Source organism: Geotrypetes seraphini, chromosome 10 (genome assembly GCF_902459505.1).
Source record: "Geotrypetes seraphini chromosome 10, aGeoSer1.1, whole genome shotgun sequence".
NCBI lineage: Eukaryota > Metazoa > Chordata > Amphibia > Gymnophiona > Dermophiidae > Geotrypetes > Geotrypetes seraphini.
Genome location: NC_047093.1, coordinates 109,341,208 through 109,367,933, shown reverse-complemented (window position 1 = coordinate 109,367,933; position 26,726 = coordinate 109,341,208). Strand labels below are relative to the sequence as shown.

At 40.3% G+C, this 26,726-nt stretch overlaps 1 protein-coding gene across 3 annotated transcripts in view; it reads right to left on the bottom strand.

Annotated features, from left to right (window-relative positions):
* The window catches only part of GRIN1 (glutamate ionotropic receptor NMDA type subunit 1), a 415,565-nt gene that overhangs the window by 122,153 nt on the left and 266,686 nt on the right, over positions 1-26,726 (bottom strand). For all 3 annotated transcript variants that reach the window (XM_033960212.1, XM_033960213.1, XM_033960211.1), the window contains 3 exons: positions 23,041-23,189; positions 17,854-18,011; positions 9,042-9,203 (listed from right to left, as the gene is read on the bottom strand). In XM_033960212.1, the coding sequence (XP_033816103.1) occupies positions 9,042-9,203; positions 17,854-18,011; positions 23,041-23,189 (469 nt within the window). The remainder of the gene's footprint in view (positions 1-9,041; positions 9,204-17,853; positions 18,012-23,040; positions 23,190-26,726) is intronic.

Below are 26,726 nucleotides of genomic sequence, written 5' to 3'. Positions count from 1 at the left end.
AATAAATAAAAAAGACTTTTTCCTCTCTCTTTTAGGTCCTAGTTCACGCTTGCTGTCTAACACCAGCTCTGGCAGGATATACATTTCAAATCTAACAGAAAATAAAATTATTTTTTCTACCTTTTGTTGTTTGGTCACTATTCAGGCTCTGGTTGTTTTTAGATAACTCGCTTGCCAGGATCTCCTGCCCATTTGTTGTTTTCTTCTTTCTCCGTGTTAACCATCCATCTCTCCTTTTCTCAACTACCCTTTCATCCAGCATCTCTCCCTCCTTCCTCACCACCCCAGGGTCCATCATCTCTCCCTTTCTCTTCCCAACTATCCTCCTATCCAGTATCTCTATCGCCCACATCATCCTTTGAGTCCAACTTCTCTCCCTTTCTGTTCCTTCCCTCCCAAAATCCCATTGTCCACCATCTCTCTCCCTTTGTTTTTAGACCCATTATTTCTTTTCTCCCCTCCTTCCCCTCAGTATGGCATATGCACATCTCTTTGGACCCCCCTTTTCCTCCGTCCGTGTACTTCTACACTAGGGCCCTCCTTCTTTGTAGCATCCTCTGGCTTCCCCCCTGGCCTCTCGGTCTCACCTTCAGCTAATTAGGACACCTACAGAGGATTGCTGGTGCTATAGCGATCCTAACAGGCTGCCATCAGCCTCCGCAGCACGTTGCCTCTGCTGCAGTCCCATCCCTCCTCTGACCTCAGGGGCGTGATCGCAGCAGAGGGAACGTGCTGTGGAGGCTACAGCAGCCTGCTAGGATCACTACAGCCGAGCAATGATCCTCTGCAGGCTGCTTTAAATGTGAGACCGGGAAGCCGGGATGGAGGGCGGGAAGAAACAGAGGGCCAAATTTTGGGCCAAATCGCAGGCCAAATTTAATTAACCTGTGGACCAAATTTGACACCCCTGTACTAGAGAGAGTAACTTTTACAGAGAATCTTGCATGAGTTTTCTTTAGGCATCAGGATAAACACTGTATTCAGTTATCTGTCAATCAAACTACAGTGATTAATTAAAGACAAAAGCTCAAAAGGACCCACTGATACAATATTTGCAGTGTGAATCAGCAAGAAACTAGCAGCACGTAAATAGGGCACTGCTGATTCCCCCATTAGTCCAGAAGATGTGCTGTGAGAGAACTTCCAGAAGCAGAGAGATCTTCATCGGTAAGACATTACTGGGAAATTGCCTACAAACTTGGGAAAAGGGAATCCTAAAGCTATATAGATAAGCTCATGGACTTATTTTATTTAAACTATGTGCTCACTTAGCAAGGGAGATTTAGGGATAATTTTTTTTTCTTTGCACAGGAAGTCTCTGTTAGTGTACATAGGCTAGTATTTCAAGGGGCTATTTTAAAATTGCTAAAGTATCAGTATAAAGCACAACTAATAGGCACAGGCAGCTTCAGTTTAGACTTTAATTCCCTTCCTCCCACCCTAATTCCCACCCATCCCTGGCTTGATCTAATTAGGCTATAAAAAGTAATTAGCTAATCTCTATTAGCTAGTAATAAGCTCTTAAGAAATAGTCTAAGAAATACTTGGAGGGTAACCTACCAATTACAATATTACAAAATAATAACAAACATTAAACATTACATAGCCTAACATATAACTAGCAATCTTAGGGGACCTTAATGTACATAGTCCAACTCCCTTAGTAACTTAAGAAAGAAATCACCAATATTGAGATGCAGGCATACAGTCCAGCAGCAAGATGGGGGCTGTGCAGTCTTTTGCACTGAGTGTCACATGTTTCATTATCGCCCAGTTGGCAAGAGGTCTTATGTGTGTGCTCGGGGCAAAGAGCTCCTAGCACTCAGGGAATGGGTCTGATCTCTTGAGCCTAGACTAGTACACTTGGAGAAGCTGAGGGAGACTGAAAGTTACATAGAGGAGACCCACAGGGACATTGTAGAGAAGTCTTACCTCAGTCTGGCAGCCTCTGTGCTGCCTCAGAGGAGGGAGGTCTTTTTAAAAGAGAGTATCACCCTAGTGATGTAGGAAGCATATCTGTACCTAGGACCTGCCCACTGAGGTTGTGTCTCCAGGAGCTTTTGCCCAGGAAGGAAAGGTTAGGACAACTGTTATAATGGGAGATTCAATCAGCAGGGCAGGATTAATTCATTGAGGGCCCCTAGGCACACAAGTACACTGGGCCTCCTGCCCCGCCCCACCCCACCATGTGCCCAGGCAGAAACAGGAAGCTGCGTCAGAGGGAAGCTTTGGGCAAGCAACACTGCTTGCACAATTACAGTTCCTGTTGCCTTTCTTACCCACATTGCTTGCTTGTCTTACTTTCCATCGATGGGGGGGAGGGGCACTTTGCCGATCTGGGTGGGGCCCCCTTTGCCAATCGATGCTGGAGGGGCCCATCGCCATTTGGAAAAAACAATGTTGATGTCCTCCTTCATTGGGCCCCCTGACCATTTCGGACCCTAGGCACGTGCCTACTTGGCCTATTGGTTAATACTGCCCTGTCAATCAGGCACGTAGATAGAAGGATGGCTGGTGAATGTGAAAAACATTTTGTCACTTGCCTTCCTAGTGCAAAGGTGGTGGACCTTATGCATCACCTAGATATTAGTGCTTGGGAGGAGCCTGCTGTCTTGGAATATGTGGGTACCAATGACATAGGGAAATGTGGTAGGGAGGTTCTGGAAGCCAAATTTAGGCTCGTGGGTAGGAAGATGTGAGGGAGTTACCAGTGCCAGAAACGGTATTCAATTCTGATGAATCAGAGAAACTCAAACAAATCTCTGTAACAATGGAAGATGTAATGGGCCAGTTTGATAAATTGAACAGTAGCAAATCATCTAGACTGGATGGTTTACATCCCAGAGTGCTGATAGAACTGAAAAATGAACTTGCAGAGCTATTGTTAGTAATTTGCAATTTTTCTTTAAAATCCAGCACTGGAAGACTGGAGGGTGGCCAACATGACATAGATTTTTTTAAAGGGTTCCAGAGGTGATCCAGGACATTATAGACCTGTGAGTCTGATGTTGGTGCCAGGAAAAATGTTAGAGATTATTACAAAGAACAAAATGACAGAACATATACATAAGCATGGATTAATGAGAGAAAGCCAATATGGATTTAGTCATGAGAAAAACTCACTGTTGATGGAACACTGATTACTTACCACCAATAGTGAGGTTTTTTTGAACATTAAAGGGAATGTTTGCATGTGAACTTTAAGTTTTTCCAATACATGCATGGTTTTCTTTAAATAAGTTGGTCTTTTACCCTGACGCAGCACATAGCAAAATGCTGGCTGGCCACCGTCGGTTGGACTGAGAGAATTAAATGGATACTGAAGGGGGCTGAATTGTGAGAATAAAAGTTTTGATCATTTCTAACACTGAGAAGATAAGTATTTTTGGAAACTAACTGGATTGGGAAACAAATATATTTTGTACTGTTGAATCTGTTTAAAGGTTTTATTACAAAACATATTTATACATACTGCTGAAATTGGACACTAAAATTGTGGAAGGAAGAACGTTTTTCAGCCAATGAGGCATCTTCCCTTTCAAGTCTGTTTTGCATGAGAATATCGGGCAGCAGATGGAGATCTGAGGCTTCTCTTCTTTTACTCCAAAATAAGATAAAAAGAAGTGTGAATTGGAGATATGACATTTCCCTTTTGATCTTTATAGGAAAGTCTTTTTTGTGTGTTTTAGATAGTGAGGTTTCCCAGGGGTCTGTGTTGGGACCACTGCTTTTTAACATATTTATCAATGATCTAACGATGGAAATAACTAGTGAGATAATTAAATTTGCTGATGACACAAAGTTGTTCAAAGTTGTTAAATCATAAGAGGATTGTGAAAAATTGCAAGAGGGCCCTGTGAGACTGGGTGTCAAAATGGCAGATGATGTTTAATAAACAAGTGCAAAGTGATGCATGTGGGGAAGATGAACCTGAACTATAGCTACGTGATACAGGGTTCCACGTTAGGTGTCACTGCCCAGGAAAAGGATTTAGGTGTCATCATTGAGGATACATTGAAACCCTCAGCTTATTGTGTGGTGGCAGCTAAGAAAGTAAATAGAATGTTAGGAATTATCAGAAAAGGAATGGAATAAAAAGATGAAAATGATATAATGCCTTTGTATCACTCCATGGTACAGCCGCAATTCTGGTCACTGTATCTCATAAAAGATATAGTGGAATTAGAAAAGGTACAGAGAAGGGCGCTGGAAATGATAAAAGGGATGAGATAACTTCCCTATGAAGAAAGACTAAAGTAGCTAGGGCTGTTCAGCTTGAAGAAGAGACAGCTCAGGGGTGATAAGAAGAGCTCTATAAAATATTGAGTGGAGTGGAAAGGGTAGATGTGAATTGCTTGTTTACTCTTTCTAAAAATACTAGGACTAGGGGGCACATGATGAAGCTACTAACTAGTAGATTAAAATAAGCCCAGAGAAAATATTTCTTCATATAATGTGCAATTAAACTCTGTAATTCGTTGCCAGAGAATATGGTGCAATCAGTTAGCTCAGCAGGGTTTAAGAAAAGGTTTGGATTATTTCCTAAAAAAGAAGTCCATAGGCCATTATTGAGATGATTTAGGGAAATCTACTGCTTATTCCTAGGATAAGCAGCACAAAATCTGTTTTACTACTTGGGATCTTGCTAGGTACTTGGGACCTGGGTTGGCCACTGTTGGAAAAAGCATACTGTGCTTGATGGACCTTCAGTCTGTCCTAGTATGGCAATTCTTATGTCTTATGTATTGATCCCAATTCGCTGCCAGCTAAGAACTGCTGTTTAAAAGGTACCGGGGGGAGGGGGGAGGAGAGAGTTGAGCAACTGGTTTAAATATTTCTTTAGTAAAGGTAGCAAAATTTTTACTTTTTGTGTCCTCTATTTTTTTTGGCTCCGCAAATATGGTAATCCTATCCAAACTACAAGGGAATCCTTTCATCTAGTACTGGACTCCAGTTTTCCATGCTTTTTAGCAATAATAATAATAATAATAATAACTTTATTCTTTTATACTGCCATAACCAAAAGTTCTAGGCGGTTTACACTAAAAAGAGCAGGACAATCAGCGAAATACAATAAAACAGTAAAAATTACAAATATTTGTAAAATAGAATTTCAATAAGAAAACTCACTAAATAATAAACTTATCGAACAAAGTGGACTTAATTAATTTCCAAAAACTGCAATATAGCTTGCTGAATACATTTACCTAACCAAGATTGTTGCTGTTATGCCTATGGCCAGGGGGTAACTGAAACTCAACATACTACGTGATATGTCTCCTCAAGTCTGCTTATCTGACCTCCTTGACCTGGGGGTTGCCCAAACAACATCAAAAGGACAGTAAAACCAGATGGGAAGCTGGTTTCTGCAACAAGTCTGCTTATCTGATATCCTGACCTCCTTGACCTGGGGGTTGCCCAAACAACATCAAAAGGACAGTAAAACCAGATGGGAAGCTGGTTTCTGCAACAAGTCTGCTTATCTGCTATCTTGACCTCCTTGACCTGGGTGTTGCCAAAACAAAGAACAAAAGACCAGGACCGGGTGTGCCTGAATCGTAATAAAGGACGCTGGTTACTGTAGGACCAGCTGTTTTACTATGAACTTAGCAGCTTTCACCCTATATAAAAGATGGGACTCTGCCCCTAACAGAAGAATCCAAGACGTCTAAAGGGACAGTCTCCCGTGTCCACCCACCTATCAATTGCAGGGATTCCCAATTGTGAAGGCTGGTCATTGCCTGGGATTACGGTGAAGCTATTTTATTCTTATATTCATATAAATATATATATATTAAAGGGTTATTGTTTATGCTTTTATATTGTCTGTGTGCTTTTCTGAGTGTCACTGATCATCCCATTTGACAGAAATAAGTGGCGGAACATATTGGTACCAGAAGTGGGGTGATCAATGTGGTCAGAAAAGCTACCCAGAAAACAAGGGGTTGAGAAGCAGGCTCCCAATCCCTCCATTCCGGATTGGAATGACAGTATAGGTAAATTAATGGCCACTGAGTGGTCTGTAGAAGCAGGATTCTGTGAATCCTGTACTTTTGGAAGTGGGGATCCACATGAATTATGTGCCTCCTTACAAAAGGTGAAAATCTCAAAAGGAAAAGAGCAAGAAGGAATTTCTAGACAAGGAAGGATGATTTTGTCAGCCTGGAGGAATTTGCATGAAGCTAAACATGAATTACAATTGAAATTAGGAGAGCTGGAAAAGAAAATGTGTAATCAACAGCATGCCATTAAAATGCTACAATGTCAGAATAAGTTGTTAATGGATAAGGTAGACACCTATCAAAATGTAACAGAAAAGGCAGCTGAGCAATGTGCACGATGTAAATACAAGAAACGGAGGCGGAAAGTGAGTTACAGAAAAGTTAAAATCTTAATTTATCATCTGCCGGATGATTGAAATCCAAACAAACGGGATGGGGATATTTGGGATTCAAATTCTAATAACAGTAAGGAGGATATATGTGTTGAAGGAGAACAGGCAGAAAGTTTAGAAGCAAAGCCTGTGAGGAGACAAAGATTACAGGGAAATCTGTAGACAGGAGAAAATCTGACTAGAAATAATGTTATGGAGGATGTTACTCCACAGGAAGTCATGGATACGATGGCACGCTTCACACAGCAGCCTGGGGAACCACTAATACAATGGGTAATTCGGGTGCAGGAGCTGGGCACAGCAGGGATTATGTTGGATGCCACAGATGCCCCTAAATTTGTTCAAATTAGTCAAGAAGTAGCAGTACAAAATGCGTTATGGGAGGATCCTTATCCTACAAAAAATGCCCAATGGTCTTTATTAGGGATAATTAGTAGGGGTGTCACGAAGTGATATCCACTTGAATCTGATTGGCCCTCAAATGATAAAATTTGGTATACATTAAAAGATGCTCAAATGAGAATTAAGGAGGAGGCTATGAAGGTAGCCTTAGTAATAGGTCACGCTGACACATATATGTCATTACCTTTTACAGTGTCCATGAGAAATAAAATTATCAAGTATGCTGCACCGGCATACAAACAGGTAATGATAACTTTGTTGATCAATCAAATAGACAGGACTATTTTGGAAGCCTTAGAAGCGGTCCGACAGTTAGGAGATCGGGGGGACTGGAGACCTCAAAATACTTTTGATAAAAAGAAAAAAGGACAATCCAATTCAATCAGGGCTAATCGGGTGTCTCGGATGAATATGTTTTTGGCATTAATAAAAGATGGTGTAAAGAGGAAAGAAATAGATGGGAAAGATACAGGGACGTTATGGGAAATGTCACTGATCATCCCATTTGACAGAAATAAGTGGCGGAACAGTTGCCTACCAGCTTGAAATGCTAGGGTCCTATCTAAGAAGGTCTTATATCTACACCCATTAATTTTTGGATAAGCAAATAAGTAGAATTTTCTAGTTTCTCTTGATGGTCTATGCAACACAAAATGAGGAAAAAGGTAAGCTGGAGTATATTGCTAGTTTAGTACTCTGATTTCATCAGTATGTTTGTGTGTGTGTAATACAGTTAAAAATATGGTTTTAGTGTTTTGCACACAGTGCAATGTTGAAAAATTTTCTTCTAGAAACTACAGGAAGTGAACCCACCAATGGCATAGCTACAACTAAGTGGGCCTGGAGGGAAAAATTGAGATGGGTCCCTTCTTTAACATCATTGATCCCAAGGTAGTGGAGACCAAGGGGAAGGAAATTACTCATTTTCAAAAAGGAATAAAGTATATTACAATTAATAAATTCAGATAAAAATTATTTTTTGTTCTACCTTTGTTGTTTTGACTATTGCTTTGGCCCTAGTGTCTCTCTTGTGCTTTTCTGGTTTGTTTGTTTTGTTTCGTAGCACTCTCCAGGATCTCCAGCCCTTCTGGAATTTCTTCTCTATGTCTACCATTGGTCTTTGAGTGCCTCTATCTGCCTGTCCAGCATCTGCTTTCTGTTTCCCTGATCCTATTCTCTCTCTAGAGCCTTTGTCCATGTCCCTCTCCATATCCAGATTCTCTCCTCTGTCTTTCCTACCTCCTGTACCCTCACTTTCCCCCACCCTTTATGGTCTGGCATTTCTCTCTCCCTCCCTCTGTTAGTCCAGTGTCTCGTCCCCTTCCCCTCCCCAGCCTAGTCTCTCTTTCTTCCCTCTTCCGTCCCCAGGTCCAGTATCACACCCTCTCTTCCTCCTCCCCTTTGCTCCAGATTTCTCTCACTTTCTCTGTTCCCTCTGCTCATCCTCCAAGTCCAGCATCTCTTTCCCTCTCCCCCTCCACCCCTGCAGTCTGGTGTCTCTCCCTATCCCTACCCCTACCCCATTTTGTCTGAGTGGGGTCAACATCACCTGGATCAACATCTGTCAATCCCCCTGCCTTTCCTGCAAACATTGTGATGAGTTGCAGCAGAAACAGCGTTGAAAACTGCTGTCTGGTGGAGCCTTTCCTCCGTTATATTCCACTCCTCTGATGCACCTTCCTAGGAGTGGGATGTGGCAGAGGAATGGCTACACTAGACAGAGAACAGCTTTCAGTACTGCCTCTATAGTAACCCATTGCAGCATTTGCGGAATCAGCAGGGGAAGTGGGTGTGCAGGGAGACAGGGTAAGAGGAGAGGAAGGGAAGGTGCAATTTCAGGTGACTCCTATCATTGGCTTGCCCTTGATATTTTGCCAAGCTTGCTCAGTGGTAATTATGTCCCTGGAATACACTGCTCTGTACAAATGTAATTCTTTTAGGGAGTGGTTGTGGTGAATAAGACAATTTTGGAGTGCACTTAGATGGCTTAATGCAGAAACAGTGCTGTGTAGAGTTCTCTCACACATAGATGGCCCAGTGCATGATAGCTCCAAGTCTATACATAGGGCTGTGTATGGACAGCTCTAAGCAATTATAGGACTGTACAGTGATGGGACTATCAGAGGGAGGGGCAATGCAGTGACTGGGCTGTGCATGGATGAAGCAGTGACAGCTTTGTGCAGCCCTTGATCATGATTCTTTCACAGTACAACAATATAAAGGAAGAGGAAAAACTAATACTGACTTGAGAATATTGAGTGAGACATTCTGCTTCCAAGGGCTGTCTTTCCGCATACCAATTCCAAAGCCTGAGCGGAAAAAGAGCTCCCCAGTGGTCACAAGATCACATTTCTGTGAGGCTTCAAACTCTAGCACAGCTGAATCCCAGATAAAGGCATGTAGCTTGCTGCATTGGAGTGGAGAGAGAGAGAAAGAGAGGAAAGCAAAATAGGTGTCAGTAAAAAGCATGAACTAGAGAAATTAAGGCTACTCAACAATCACCTGTTCAGACAGTTCCTTCATGAGGTTAGTCCACACATGAAGGGCAATTCTGTGATATGGTGACTACAATTAGGCACCCAGAGGGCTTGTGGTAGGACCCTATTCTATAAAGGAAAGAAGGTGTCTACTTTTTTTTTTATAGAACAGTAATTTAGCCAGGTCTATATGAACATACTGTATGGGCTTAGGCATAAGCACTTATACAATCCATGAATGGCTTGTGATCAGGACCTTCAGTGAATACCCAGTCCTGCAGCTATGCTTTTTTATTTTGTTGTTTTGTTTACTTTTTGCTTGATGCAATTTGATTGGTTTAACAGGCTGTCAATCAATCTGCATTAGCAAAAAGTAAACCAAAAATAAAAGGGATGGCTCCTAGCCCCCTGAAGGCCCTGATGTCATTACTCTGAATTTGATTGGTTGAACAGGCAGCCTCTCACATTCCATGAAGCAAAAGTGACCCGCCCTCAGAGGATTCAGGGGGAAGCTCTGAATGCCCTGAAGGCTCTGACTGCACTGCTCTGACTGGAGCAGAGAGGGCAGAGCTCAGCTCTTCTCCCTTTGACTGATTCCAGTCCAGCCATGCTTCTGACTGTGGCAGGAAAAGACACTCCCTCTCCTCATGGACCTGGAAAACGAAAACAGCCAGCAAGAGCTTGTTTAGCTTTGTGGATATGTGCTCTTTCTGGAAGGATCACATTTATCTTGTTTGTTCTTGAAGCCATTTTTCATTTGTGTGAAACAGGTAGGGTTACCATATAGCTCCAGAAGAAGGAGGGCAGATTGAGACATTCGGGTTTTACTTCCATTGCTTTTAATAGGAGGGGCCTTAAGCAACCTGGGCCAATCAGAGCCTTAGGCTCTTCCCTGGCACATCCCAGGATGCACTGGGAAGGGGAAGGCCCACCATTTTGTAAGAAGCGTGCCTGCCAGCTGGAGGGTAGGCATCCTCCAACCAGACTTCCTCAATAAGGTAGGGAAGGATGGGGGGGGTTGGATCATGGCGGAAGGGAGTGGGCATCTCTATCGCTGTGTGTGTGGGGTACAGTTGGGGTATTGTGTGAGAGCAGCAGGAGAGTGGATCTCTTTTGCCATGCTCGCACAACCTTCAGACACCCACCCCTGGGAGAGATAATAGATATCTCTCCCACTGCCAGGGGTGGATGTGTGGAGGTTGTGCAAGTGTGGCGGGAGAGTGTGGGTATCTCTCCTGCCAATCTTCGATTTGGGTTGGGGGTATTCTGTGCATGTGCTGAATGCTACTACCAGCAACTCATCTCAAGTAAATTTAGCGAGCATATGCTCCGCTCCGTGAACCTCATTTGTATGAGCTGTATTTGGAGAATGACTTGCTTTTATAAAATTGTTACAAGAATGGCTTCAACAGAAGCCCGTTGGTTTTTACTGCGAAACTTTGAGAATCTTTCCCTAAGTGACTTGCCCAGGGTCGCAAGTAACAGTGTTGGGCTTGAACCCCAAAACTCAGGGTGGTGAAGATATAGCTCTCATCACTAGGCCACTCCTTCTTTCCCACTCTTTGGTCACAATGCCCTCATGCTCTGACACATTATCCCCACATTAATCTGTCCTCATATTAACCCACGGTTGCCTAGTCACTCTAACTTTAAGCAACTGCTATATGTTCCCTTTCACTCTGGTGTTTTTATTCCATCTTCATATACTCCCATCATGAACACTGGATTGTTCAACATGAGATCCTTGAGTCTTAAAGCCCTGCTTGTGGCCAGTCTTATTAAAACTCACCAGACTGATATATTCTGCACGACTGAAACATGGCTACACCCAGGTAACACTACTTCGCTCTTAGAATCCTGCCCACCCAGGTTCCTTTCCCTTCATGTTCCTCGCCTCTCCCGAAGGGGCGGTGGAGTACCTTACTTTCACTCTGACATAAATTACCCTATGTAACTTTAAGTCCCTTTCTATTTCAGAGGTTTTGATTATTTGAATCACATCTATAATTTTAGACTCAGTGTTATTATTTAAGCCTCAAGTTAAGGAAGTGGTGTCACGGGTTTTTTCCAAACTCCGGCTATTCTGTCGTCTAAGAGACTCTTTGTCAGTTGGTAATTTTAAGACCATTATTAGTGCGTTGTTGAACCCAGTTTTTGATTACTGTAATGCGCTGTGTCTTGCTTTACCCAAGTGTGTGGTCCAAGCTTTACAGGTAGCTCAGATACACTGCTGCATGTGTTATCATGCGAGCATCAAAATTTGATCATGTCACCCCCATTTTGCGGGATTTGCACTGGTTGCTTATTAGTGCATGTATTCAATTTAAGGTTCTGCGCTTAATCTTTAACCTGGTATGTGAGGATAGTCCTTCGGTTGTAAAAACTCCATTGCGTTTTTATCATCCTTCAGAAGCATTAAGGGTGATGGATAGAATGTGTTTGGATGCGCCTTCTTTGAGTGAGGTGAAACTCTCTGGCTAATGTAAAACTATGTTGGCGATACAGGGACCAATGTTGTGGGAGGCATTATCTTTTGAGATAAGGCAGGTGTCTAGCATTCTGCAGTTCAGGAAGATGGTCAAAACTTGGTTATTCGAGCAAATGTTTTTCTCATAATCTGATTTTCAGTATTATTTTTTAATCTTTTGATTGAAGTTTCTTGAATTAGAGTATGTTAATGATTGCCGTAATTTTGCAATGTTATTTTTAGTTTTTATGTTTTTAATGTTTTGTTGGTATCTGTCTAGTACGATATTTTATTATGTATTTTATGTTGTTACTCACTTAGAATTGTAGGATATGTGAGCTATAAATTTTTAAATAAATAAATATTATACCTCCCCCTTCTTTCTTGCATTGATTTATCGTCCTCCTTAATCCTCAACAGATTTCCTTGACAAACTCCTCCCCTTTACTGCAGAATGCTGTACCCAGTTCAGCCCCCTGTTTTTGCTTGGTGATTTTAATCTGCCACATAATAACCCCTCCTGTCTACTTTGTTCCTTTGCTTCTAAATTGGTTTAACCCAACATATTTGGCTGGCAATAGACTCATCTCAACATCCATTCATTCTGCAACATTCCCTTGGACAAACCATTATCTTATCAGTTTGTTACTGCAGGTCCTCATTTTTAAGTCTGTTCCACCCCCTCTCACTTTCCCCACACGAATCCTAGACAAGAACAAAGGCTGCTGTGACAAACTCCTCTCTTTCCTCTAAGTCAATTTCAATAAACACACGAGGAGGGCCTTCAAAAACATCATTGATGAATATGCTTCATTAAGAGCTAAGACAAAGTTCAGGAAATTGTCTTGCTACTTGCCCCTCCTATGTCCATTAAATCGTACATTCGCAGGACTGAGCATTTCTGGAGGAAGCACAGAATACCTACTGCCTACTCCCTCTTTAAAATAAGATATCATGAGTATTGTGCAGCACTCAGACATGCAAAGAAGGATTACTTTTTGAGACATCTCATTTGATCCCTGAATCGCCCACATGCACTTTACTTCATATTTCACACTATCTCACTCAAATTCCTGATGAGCCCTGAATACGATCCTCATCTCCTACCATTGGAATCCCTAGCGCAAGCCTGGGAACATAAAATTTCATCACTTTATAGCTTCTTGGGATCCTCCAATACTACACCTTCTCTCCCCATCCTCTCCTTTCCTACCAGCCCTTCTTCACTTCTAATGCAACACTGCCCATCCCAGTGGACATAATTTAATCCCAGTGACATAATTTAATCTCTCAGAAACAACATCATTAGTGGTGTTAACCCTTCAACTCCTTTTACAGACCCATGGCCTGCTTTTCTGGTAAAGATGCTTTTGGACCTTATTCTTGCCCCTCTCCTGATATTTATTTTCCATTATAGCCTTTCTGAAGTATTGTTCCACAACCTCTGAAAACATGCAATTGTTTGTCCTTTTCTCAAGAAACCTCACTTAGATCTATCACTACCCAGTCTCAAACTTGCTTTTCTTTTTGAAAGTACTGGAAAAGGTTGTATTTAAACAACTGACAAGCTATGCAGAAGCTACCACCGTTCTTCATCTTCTCCAGGCTGGTTTTCATACTAATCACAGTACAGAGACCATCTTAGTAACCCTACAGGATTCCATTTGTACTGCATTAGATGCACATTCCACAGTTGTTCTAGTCTTATTAGATCTTTCTTCAGTTTTCAATCTGGTTGACCATTGTCCACTTATTAACAGGCTAATAGACATTAGAATTTCAAGGCAGGTTCTATCATGATTTGTGAGCTATCTGTCCAAGAGAATTTATCAAATAACTTTCAAAACATTTCTACCGAAACAAAGTACAGTACATCACTTCAGAAGTACCACAGAAGTCTATCCTCACCCCTCTACTCTTCAACATTTTTTAGCTCCCATCCTACCAGTAATTCAAGATCAAGGAGGTCACCCTTTCTGCTTTGCCAAAGACATCCTGACTCCTATCACCTAAGTAATTCCACTACAAAGCTGTTTGTATGCTCCCTCCCAATTCTAATGATGTAATGATGTAATTCTGCTGTATACCTTACAGCCTCTCTTGTTGTATACTGTCTTGAACTGAGAAGGTATGATGGGATATAAATAAAGCTATTATTATTATACAGCTTTTCTACCAGTTCACGAATCCTACAACTGCCTATATAAAACTAAACGATTGTCTTTCTCATGTTAGAAAAAGCCTTCTGACTTTGAAACCCACTAAATACGAATGCATTTGTTTTTCATACTCCCATCTAATAGACCCCTCCCCTATTATTCGAAGGCCATTCTATTAAAATTCTGATACAGACAAGATCTTAGGTTTTAAACTACAAATCAATGCAGTTATCTACTCCTCATTTTTTGCCCTACATCGCATCAGATCAGTCCAACATCTTGTACCACCAGTCCTTTAATTCATACTCTTGTCATTTCATTGGCAGATTACTGCAACTCTTTATATACAGGACATCCTCTGATTTCTATCAAAAAGATTACAACATATTCAATCTACAGCTGTGAAACTACTCTATTCAGCACATCACTTTGATCTCATCAGCCCCCTACTTATGAAAGAACATTGGCTCCTGCTATCAATCCGTATCACCTTTAAATTGCTAACCATGGTCTACAAATCACGTTCTCCATCTGTGCCATTATACCTCAGTAGATTGATCATCCCCTATTATCCCCTCTATTCATTACACTCTGCCAGTCGGGTTTTCAGGATATCCCTAATGAATATGCATGAGAGGGATCAGGATATAATGGAGGTGCCAGGCATGCAAATCTGCTCCATGTATATTCATTAGGGCTATCCTGAAAACCTGATTGGCCTGGTGGTCCTCCAGGACAGGGTTGGGAACCACTGTTTTAGGGTATTTGCTATTGATTCTGTTGCAGTGGGGAGCAGAGGGGGTGATTTGGACAGGTATTTGACCCAGTGTGAACAATGCTGGATTTATCATTTACATTCTTTAATACCTATAGGTTTGAATAGGGCAGCTGAATGGAAGATATTTTTTTGATGTTTTGATTCTGTTGTAATGAAAATTTTGGGGGAGTTATTCAAATAGTTTGTGTGTGTAAGGTTAATAGGTGTGTTGTGATTAGAGGATGACATCGAGGGAATGACTGGAATTGTATGAGAGTGGTGGTTGATTGGTTGCTGATATGTGAGAGCTGTGATAGGTGGAGTTGTTAGTATGGGCAGTTCTTTAATTTTGCCACGGTGTCTATGCACGCTGGCGCCATTTCAGGAAAAAGTTTCTGTGGCGTTTTAGAGCAATAATCCCAAAGAGGATGACGCTGTAGAGCACTGTAATGATATGAGCGGAACAGAGCATCCCGCTGAACAGTGAGTTGATTTGTTTGTTTGATTGGATGATTGGAATGGTGGATAGCAAATGTTTTTTCTGTGAGAGTATTGTTAGAACTTATGATAAGTTTACATCCGGCCCTCCAGTGTTGCTGGCTTTGTAACAAATGATGAGTTAGTTTAGTGTGTTTATTGTGTTTAAGTCCAGATATTTGCAGGTAGGAGGTTTGGATAGGTATGAAAATGGTTGGCTTATTACCTTCTTGTTTTTCAGGTGATTGGATGCTAAATGTGGTTGGAACAGGGTTACATTCAATTGTTTCTCATGATCTCCTGAGAAAGCCAAGGGCGAAACGGGCCCCATTGAGATCGTGACTGTATTTGAAGCTAAGTTCCACATTTACAGTGTTTATATAATATTTATGATATTTATTATTTTAATATGACAAAAGATTTACATTGGATTGGAGGTGGTGATCGACCAATGATTATAAAGACCCCCACTTAGTAGACCCGCTTTTGCTGCTCTATAATGAGTTGGGTCAAGAATATCTGAGGTCTCACCACCGTTAAACCGATAAATATATATTGAGAAATGTTTAGAAGGTTCAGTTTTACCTCCTTCTTTTGTAATAATGAATAAGAGGTTGTGATTTTTGATTATCAACAATTACACCCCACGTTTCTGTAGTTTATCATGTTTATATTTTTTCTGTGGGGTTTTTTTTGTCTTTGTTTTAGTTTTCTGTTATGTTGGCCTTAAACTTCGGAATGACCTCCCCCAGCAAATAAGGGACGCATTCAAATAAGAACATAAGAATAGCCTTACTGGGTCAGCCCAATGGTTCATCAAGCCCAGTAGCCTGTTCTCACAGTGGCCAATCCAGGTCTCCAGGATCTGGCAAAAACCCAAAGAGTAGCAACATTCCATGCTACCGATCCAGGGTAAGCAGTGGCTTCCACCATGTTTTTCTCAATAACAGACTATAGACTTTTCCTCCAGGAAATTGTCCAAACCTTTCTTAAAACCAGCTACACTATTCACTCATACCACAACCTCTGGCAACGCGTTCAAGAGCTTAACTATTCTCTGAGTGAAAAAATATTTTTCCCTATTGGTTTTAAAAGTATTTTCCTGTAACTTCAATGAGTGCTCCCTAGTCTTAGTAATTTTTGACAGAGTGAAAATCGATTCACTTGTACTCATTCTACTCCACTCAGGATTTTGTAGACTTCAATCAAATCTCCCCTCAGCCATCTCTTTTCCATGTACCCCTGTACATGTGACTGTTTTTACTTCTGAAATAGCAACCCTAGTACTGACAGTTGTAGTGGGGTAGGACAAGAATGCAACAGTAGGTGTGGTAGGGAACTTGGGGTGAGTATGAGAGTGGGACAAAGGTGGGTCAGGGTTGGGGCTTGGAGCAGGACAGGTGTCAGGTTTTTCTTGGGGATTGAGAGGTAATACATTGGGGCTGCTGAGCATCTCTTACTATTTTCTCTGGGGGTGATATACTGGGGCCACTGAGCTCCTCCTTTTGCTTCTCTGAGGTGTTATATGTTGAGATTCTGTTAAATAGTTCTCTTTCATGTGTTAAGGAAATTTTCATGGATGTTTCATGCAGCTGTACCATCAATTTAGCCCAAAGCCACAGGGTTTACGATCTTATTAACTGGTTCTGTTTCCAGACAACTGAACCATCAGTTTGGCTCATAGTGACAATGACCTTGCATTGTCTACTGTCACTCCCATTTGAGTATGACCAAAAGAAGGAATAGGTGACATGTCATGTGTCTGCTGAACTCTGTTTTTATCTCTTGTTTGTGGGTCCACAATAAAATACAGTTACAATTATTAACCAAAAAAGTAAATTGCTGCTTCACCCTCAAAATTTTGCAGTCTGTATTGCTCAAAGTATTTTTTGATAGAATCTGCAGTTCTACACTACATAATGTCAGTCTGTATGTAACTCTGAAGAATAGATTTCAGAAAGGCGGTAGTGATACATAACTTAAATTTCTTTAGATCAATATAGAAGTCAAAAGGAGAAGTAGCAAATGTTATAGGTGACTCTCAGAGACCAAGAAATGACATCATTCAGCACAAACAGTGAGCATATTAACCTTGGTTAAGAGTTTCAAGTTTCAAGTTTTCAAGTTTATTAAAATTTTGATATAAACGCAATATCAAATATTTTCAATGCATATAACAATAAAAGTTTTGGGTTTTTTTGGGGGGGGACAAAATAAAACAATTTATACAGGTAAACATACATATTGTACTACTGTTTAGCACAGGAGTGTCCATCCTCGGTCCTTGAGAACCTCAATCTATAGTAGTAGGGTTTTAAGAATTTCTTCAATGAATATACAGGAGATTATTTGCTGGCACAGCCTCCATTGTATGCAAATAGATCTCATGCATATTCATTGAGTAAATCCTGAAAACCTGACTTGGAGAAGGACTGAGGTTGGTCTCCCCTGGTTTAGTTCATCTCCTGAATCCCTTGCTATAAATGTGACCGCATGCCACTGCTAACCACTAATTTTCTGTGGTACTTAACTAGTTATCGCTCCTATTTCAGGATGCATGAAAGTTTTAAGTTCAATAAAATGGGTACCATTTATAACTTATCTAAATGAACTGACATTGAAACTACATTATCACTATCAATTTATTGACAGCATTGCCTTTCTGTCACATACTGTCCTGCTACTACACCTCAGTCACCATTAGTGACCAGGCTCCTTACTTGTCCCGCACAGCCTGGATTGCCTCCATTGCACTCTCGTAGTTGTGCTTCTCCATGTGGCGATACATTGTGCTCAGTTCCACTTGCCTTCGGAAATAAATATCTACTGAACTCTGCTTGACTGTGGCATAGATAAATTTATCTGAAGGGTTGCGTAGCTGGGAAGAGAGATTAAAAAGTGCAATTAGATAAATAAGATAATGTTAAAGGAAAATAGCATGTATCAAAGCCAGCATTCATGTACTTCGCTAATTTATGCACTCCTTGGTTATTATTTTGATTTTACAATCATATCTAATCTAATCTCAATTTCTGTATCACTCTTGTCCAATACAGGTTTAAGACGATTGTCTGCACGTAGTTATGAATTATATCACCCTCATTTGAATCTGGTTGGTTGCTATAGTATAACCATTTTTGGAGGAAGTACACATATACTGTACCCCCAAATTCTATTTACTGTCCTTTAAAAATCAGTGCTGACTAGAACAGCACTTAGTTTGATTCTCCAAGGTGTGTGCACCTTTTATAGCATACAACAATCAAGGGGAAAAAGGACCAGTGTTCCACAGAAAACAAGATAAATCTACAAAGGTGGAACAAAAAGTTCCTGGACACTCAGGTTTCTTCTGGTGCAAATGTTTATTATTCTCAAAATGTCAAATAAAAACAATTTAGATAACACTGAGTCTATGTCAGAGATGGTACAATGATTCTCCTTGTTCTCTGTGGTATAATCATGAATGTTAGATCCTACACAGGCCGTGTTTCGGCAGAAGACTGCCTTCCTCAGGGGTCCTTAAAGTAAGTGGGAATGTGATATGAAAAAGTTAGTTTATATACCTGAGCAGAGGATATGTGTGACTTAAAATAGATGGTGAAGTGTCAATGATATCCCCAAAAAGTAAGTGGTGACATATTGTAATGATGAGTGGTGACTAATTTGATAAAAAATGTATATTGATAAAAGATCAAAAAAACACAGTGAAGTGACGTGGATATGCAAGCTTAGAGCATAGCATTTAGGATGTATTATGTGCTTGAATAGTTGTGAACCATATACTGAAACCATAGTGGCATAAAAAATGATTTAAAAGAAATCACCGTATGTGGTGTATAATACAATACAATCTTTATTTGTACACCGCCCATACCTCCATGAAGTTCACAGCAGTTTACATAAGTAAACACAAGTGAGTACAGTACGTTTTGGGTGGGTTTTGGAGGACTCACCATACAATATAAGCAGGTTATAGTGGTGTGTATCTGGGATTTTAGATGTGACATTCACTGCAGTATCCCCTAAAGTACCCCTCTGCTCTGCTCAGGTGTCTGTGTGGCCAGTTTGCTAAGAATGCTGGCTGTTTGGATGTCCCAATAGCTTGGGTTTTGGTATTTTTAATTTGGACATCTTTGTATTCGAAAATGGCCAAAAAAGATAGACATACTAAGGGCCAAAACTTCTAGATAGGTCTTGCTGTTTTGAAAATAGACATTTTCTCTACTGGATTTCTGGACGTCTTTCCCAAAATGTCCAAACTCAGACTTAGATATCCTATCAAAAATGCCCCTCCACACTACTATGTAAAAAGTACTTTATTCCTCATAAGCGGAGGATCCAAGATGGTGGAAGGGACGGTTAGCTGAGCATCCTGGCATAGACGTTCGAGCGAGCACTTGGCTTACCTGTTTCTAATAAGAACTTTTTTTTATTTTGCAATGCCGAAAAGAAGAGGCCGAAGCGCCGCTGCAGCCTCGCGGCACCCCGACCCAGTAAGCTTTGGCAATATTGATGAACTTCTTCGCTGGATGCAGGAAGTGTCGGTGGCAGCGTCGGCATCCCTGTTGGAAGCACTCGGTAGCGAGTCAGAGGTGGTTTCCCCGGGACTAGAGATCTCACTGAGCCCCGACGCTAGAGCACCTCCCCCTCTTCCTCAGACTGCCAGCTCCCCTCGGGTGGAGGGGCTATCGGAAGGCGGTGAGCTCTTCTCCCGTGAGGCTTTGGACATCAGAGGGGGGAGTTTGGAGCTGGATTCCCATTTGGAAAGTCCCGTGGAACCTGAGGCTTCCAACAATAAGAGGGAGTACTGCGAACAGGAGAGCCGCCAACAGGAGGAGAGGTCAGTTGAATTGAGTGCAAAAACTGAGCCTGAAAAACTTTCTATAATAGAGAAGCCCCGAGAAGTAACCCTAGATCCTATTTGGGATCTTGTGGCGGATCTGGCAAAATATATTAAGCCTCAATTGTGTCAAGTGGAACAAAAATTAAATACTCATGAAACATATATTAAAAATCTTCAAACTGATGTGCAAGACCTTAAAAATTCAAATGTTGCCACTAAATAGTTTACAGAAACATTAATGAGAGATAATATAAATCTGAGAAGGAAATTAGAAGTATTAGACAATATTTATCGTAATAATAATCTCAGATTAATTAATTTTCCTAGAGTAGCAACAATACCTCCGAGAGATATGTTAAAACGTTATATGATGGAAATATTGGAAATTTCAGAAAAATTGCTGCCACCGTTTAACCAGGTTTATTATTTACCTATACGAAAAGAAGGACAACACCAAAGACCACAAAAATCACAAGAGGACCAACAGCCACTAAACATTTTGATGATGTTGGAACGTTCAGATAGGGAAATGGCAATACCAGCAACATTACTTCTTACAGTTGCCTTAGCACCAGATAAAAACTGGTTGCTGAGACTTTACTTTTAAAATAAATTAAAAGAATTCTTGGGATATAGAATACAAATGTTCCCAGACCTGGCATGAGATACTCAAAAACGTTGTCATGAATTTTTGATCTTAAAACCGGGAGTTATTGCTCTTGGAACATCCTTTTTTCTGCGTCACCCATGTAAATGTGTGATATTGTATCAAAGGCAAAAATACGTTTTCTTTGATCCTACTCAACTGACAACCTTTTTGTCGGCTACACGCCTGAAAGCAGGGATAACATGAGTGCTTAATGTTTAATTTGGACACTTCCATCAGTTGATTGAATTCCCTGTTTTCCTTTCTTTATATTTCTATGATTTACTTATAGTATGTTCGCTGATTATACTTCTTGGATCTATGATTTGAGGACTTAAGTTGGAGTTAAGCTTTATTTTTCTTGATTGTGGTTATATATATATATAATTGGAAATGTTTTGTTCTTTAATTAGCTTCATCTTTCTGTACAAGTGGATACTTGATATGTTTATGGAAAATATGATAAATAAATAAATAAATATATATATATATATAAAGTACTTTATTCAAATTCATCAAATTCATCATTATAAAAGGTGGTACCTGGTGTAAAATATCCAGACTTCCACAAAAAGTTATAATTTAGCTCAGCATGTTTCAGCAACGATAGTGCCTGCATCAGGGGCAAATTAACTCATATATTTATTGTGAGTCAGATAATATATCCACCTATAAAATAAAAACAAAAAAAAACAACTGAAAAAATTAACCCTCCCCCAACACTTTTACAAAACCGCGAAAGCTGGTATGCTGAATGCTCTGCGCTGCTCCCAACACTCATAGAGTTCTTATGAGCATTGAGAGCAGTGCAGAGCATTCAGCGTGCTGCCCTGTGCTAAAAACCGCTTCTGCAGTTTTCTAAAGGGGGGGGGGAGTGTAAAAAGAAAAACCACTGCAATATTACTGTAATGAAAAAAGCTGCAGTACTGCAAAAAGTTCTGTTGTCCGTAAGAAATGGTACACTTTGAAAGGTAAATACATATTTGTCCTGTGTTTATGTTCTTATGGTTTTAGTTACCGGTAGTGGTTTTCTTTTTTTTTTTTTTTTTAGATTGTTGATTTTTTGTATTTGTTTATTTTATAGATGAATATACTGTAGTATCTCACTTACAATAAATATGTAATTTGCCCGTGTTGCAGGCACAATTGTCACCTTAAACATGAAGGACTAAATTATAACTGTTTGAGTACGTCTGGATATTCTACCCTTGATACCATATTTTATAATGATGAATACAGCAACATTTAATATGACTTGAGGGGAGCAGATTGGGGTCTGAAGGTTAATGAGGGGGGGGGGGGATAAAGTTAAACCTAGACCAGGGTAGGCAATTCTGGTTCTTGAGAGCCAGAACCTGGTCAGGTTTTCAGGATCTCCACCATGAATATATATGAGATGGATTTGCATGCACTGCCTCCTTGAGATGCAAATCTATGTAATGCATATTTATTGTGGCTATCCTGAAAACCTGACCTGGCTCTGGCTTTCGAGGACCATAATTGCCTACCCCTGACATAGACTGTCCAACATTTTTGCACTGGCCCTGTATTCACATATGCACATTTTTGCACTGACCGTGTATGCACTGGCCCTGTATGCACATATTTTTGACAATTACCCTATGGAAAGTGCACACAAACATATCTGCTGTTTGGCACACACAAATTTCATGGTTAATTCTACATGAATAGATTTGTAGTGTATTCAGTTTTGAAGAGTACCTGCTGTGGACACAGTTTGGGCAAGTCAGAAAGTATGCACATATTTCTAATTTTGCAAAGGTGATATAGGTATACTTTATATAAATCAGTACATGAACTAAATGCTTGTTTAAACCCAGTGTTTACAGAAGTGATTAAGGGGGCAATTCTGTTCACTGTTCTGATGATTACAACCACCTCTGAAATTAAAAAAATAAAAACAAAGAGAAATTTCTAGCTTGGCTTCTTAATTGTCTTCCCTTAATATCCAGTTTTGTAGAATCCAGCACTAAAATGTCTGAAATCCTGAGTGATGCCATTCTTAATTTAAACAAGTATCTTTGTACTATATGTGCTGCAAACTGGGGCCCCCTTTTATCAAGCTGCGTTAAGGTTTTTTAAATCTCTGACCGCTGCGGTTAAAGCTCTGCCACTCATAGAATTCCTATGAGCGGTGGAGCTTTTAATGCAGTGGCAGGCGATAAAAAAAACCCCTAACACGGCTTCATAAAAGGGGGCTTATATGTGAAGTTTCCACATTCTTATACATATTTTACATAAGGTTCTACATTCAGGAAATCTTTTGTGAAATACTTGGGGAAACTGCACATCCACCTAGGACTTCTCTTTTCCTACCTAAACAACTAATGCAAAAATCATTGTCCAAGAATAATGAAAATCTCTGTCCTATGTACCAATCAAAGTTTCTATAATTACCCTGGGGTCATTAATTCCTGTGATCCTTTCCTCTGGCCTGTCCAGCACCAGGAAGGCAGCAAGGTTGGCAGTGTAGGAAGCCACAATAATCATAGCAAATCCAGCCCATACCATGCCCAGAATCCGGGCTGAAAAGCTGCGGGGTGCACCTGGAAAAAAAAGTATAATGGGTGGGAAATATTCTTTTCACACAGATTTCATAGACAATTACAGACAAATTGGATTATAAATAGACACTATTTAAGACAGGTTGATCCATACAATTGAAAAAATGGAGGGGGGGGGTAAGTTTCAAATCAACAAATAAAAATTTACCCCATTGTACTGTAGTTTTCATATTCTTAAGAATTATACAGGTATGTAGTAACTCAGGATAAATCATTCTTAGATTAATAAAACAGAGTGAGTTTATTATCCTAAGAATAAAATGAATATGCAGAGGTGTAGTTACTTTGTATGAAAATTTTGTTTGCAGGACAGAATTTCAGAATGTGAGACCTTGCCGCATGGCAGGCGCTAGTGTGGCTTTGTAGAAGAGGGGACTAATGTTGCCAATTCATTCCAGGTTATCCAAACAGGCAGATCCCATCCTGGTGTTTCTCCAATATAAATAGAGTTGTAGCTCTTATTATCCTATTGCTGAGCAGAAGCATATTAGGAAGATTGGATCAATGAAGATCAATGCAATAAGCATACAATGAGGAAGACTGAATCAACCTACAGTATTTTTTTGACCTGGGGCAAGCTAGCCAGGTATTTCTTGGCACACTTAAGAACATAAGAACATAAAAGTTGCCATACTGGGACAGACCGAAGGTCTATCAAGCCCAGTATCCTATTTCTAACAGTGGCGAACCCAGGATCTAAATACCTGTCAAGATCCCAAAGAATAAAACAGATTATATACTGTTTATCCTTATAATGAGAAGTTGATTTTTTTTCAAGTCCATCTTTTCTTTTAGGAAATTATTCAAACCTTTAAAAAAAACCCTGCTATGCTAAGTGCTTTCAACACATTTTCTGGCAATGATTTCCAGAGTTTAATTATAAGCTGAGTGAAGAAATATTTTCTCTGGTTTGTTTTGAAATTTACTACTTAGTAGCTTCATTGCATGCTCCCTATCCCAAGTATTTTTGGAAAGAGTAAAGAAGTGATTTACATCTACCCATTTCACTTCAAGCAGTATTTTATAGACCTCTTTCATATCTCCCCTGTACCCTTTCTTCTTCAGACTGAATAGCCCTAGCCACTTTAACCTTTCCTCATAGGGAAGTCGTCCTTTCCCCTTTATCAATTTCATCGCTCTTCTCTGTTCATTTTCTAATTCTATCATGGAGTTTATTTTCAAAAAAGAAAAACATCCCAAAAATGGAATAAAGAGGCAGGTAGACTTTTCTCTCAGTAACATCTTCCAATTCGCTGTTTTTGAAACCTATTTTCTAGACAGATTTCTATGCTGTTCATCTGCACTTTGTCTAAATTTGTAGGAGGCATGCTAAAGGCATGGTGTGGGCATGCTTATGACTCAGACTTTTTTCTGTGCAAAGAAAACAAGGAGACAAAACCCTAAGGAAAACAAACAGAAACAGTGGGGATTGAACAGTTCACATCAACTGGGAATCAGTAAGTGAAACTAAGGTCTGCTTTTACTAAGGTGCGCTAGCGTTTTTAGTGCGCGCTAACCACGTGCTAAACGAAAAATACTAACACAAGCTCTATGGAGGCTTTAGCATTTAGCACGTGCTAAAACAACTAGCGTACCTTAGTAAAAGGAGCCCTAAATCTTGATCATGTGAAAAGAACTTTAATGATATCAATGGCCCCAACATGGTCCATGTTTTGCCTCAAAAAGCCTACATCGGGGTATATATGTGGTCTAAAAAATACACAAAGGAATAATACATCTTGATAAACATCCATACTATCAAAATAGATTAAACTGAATATCAATCACATACAGATTAAAATACAAGAAAATCAATTAACTATAAAATATAATAATTAACCTCAGAAGCAACATGTGTTTTCTATGGCCCTTATGGGAGATCTGCATCTCAAATGCCTGTTACCTTGGCACTGTTGCTCTCATTCAACATCAAGTTATGTAAAGCAGCCATTTCACCATCTGCCAATTAAAGGGTTAATGGATAAATGACAGAAAAATAAAATCCATGCAATCATAGAAAATCTGTTATGATTTTCAATGATATGCATACACTGAAGATTATGAGGGTGGATGTCGAACCATCACAGGCCTCCATCTTACCATCTGACAACATCCCGCTAAGTAATCTCTCCAAAATTATTTTAAATAACTTTCAGCTACAAGTCCTGCAGAAGGGACTCAAATTTGTACCTACTAGGTTTTATGATTCATTCCAAACTAGGGTAGAATTATTTCAGTTTGAGAGGAAACTCAAAATTGTTCATTATTTTTCCAAACAGGAGATTTCAAATACAGATCAATCTGTAATCAGGAATATTTCAAAATGGTTACCCCCTGGACCCACTGATCCAGCAATTGCACACTATCAAGATTGTATACTCAGGGATATTGCTACCCTTGAAAAAAAGAAAGGGAGATTATTTTATAATCTCTCCAATTAAGAAAACTTAGTGATGCATGAATTAAGGAACAATAAAGATATCATAATAAAACCAGTGAATAAAGGAGGGGGGTATAGTGATTTTGGACACCATGGATTATATCAATAAAGTCAATTGCCAGCTTTCAGACCGGATATTCTACTCCCCATTAGATTGTGATCCCACTGAAGAACTCAAAAAAGAAATAGATTTTTGGATAAACGTTGGGTTTGAAGCTGGCTATTTAACTCCTAAAGAGAGAGATTTCTTATCTGTGCAACATCCAGTTACAACCAATATATATATATATGTTTTCCAAAATTCACAAATCACTTGTAAATCTACCTGGCCATCCAATTGTTTCTGCTATAGTTTCTCTCCTTGAGCCACTCTCACGTTTTGTTGACACATTGAGGCCCTTCTTAAATTTGTGACTCTTCAAATGCAATAAATTTATTACATGAATTTGATGCAGACATTACTGACCTTATAATGGTGAATTTTGACAAAGAAAGTTTGCAAACTAATATACCTAAGGTGACCATACGTCCCGTTTTGAATGGGACTGTCCCTTTTTCAGATTCCATGTCCCGTTGTCCCCACGCACAGCTTCGGGACACCGAAATGCCCCATTTTCAGAGATGGCGTCCTAAAGCTGTGTGTGGGGACAACGGGATAGGTGATCACGAGAGAATGGGCTCTCTCACTGCTTCCCAGCCCCACAGCACCAATTGCAAGAAAGGAAGGTCCAGGTGCCGGCCCAGAAGCCTTCTCCCCAACATCAATTCTGATGTTGGAGAGGAAGTTCCAGGCCAGCCAGGCAGTGATTGGCTGGCCTGGAACTTCCTCTCCAATGTCAGAATTGACGTCAAGGAGAAGGCTTCTGGGCCAGCACCTGGACCTTCCTTTCTTGCCGCTGTTGCGGCGGGGGTGGGTGGGAAGCAGCAGTGGGTGGCGGCAGACCAGGTGGGGGGGGAGCAGAATAATCGGTGGTAGGCCAGGCTTCACAGAGAGGGAGGCAGACAGACAAGCAGGCTGTCTGGATTCAGTGCAGCAGGGAGGGATGGAGGTAGGCTGGCTGGCTGGCTTGGGGGAGGAG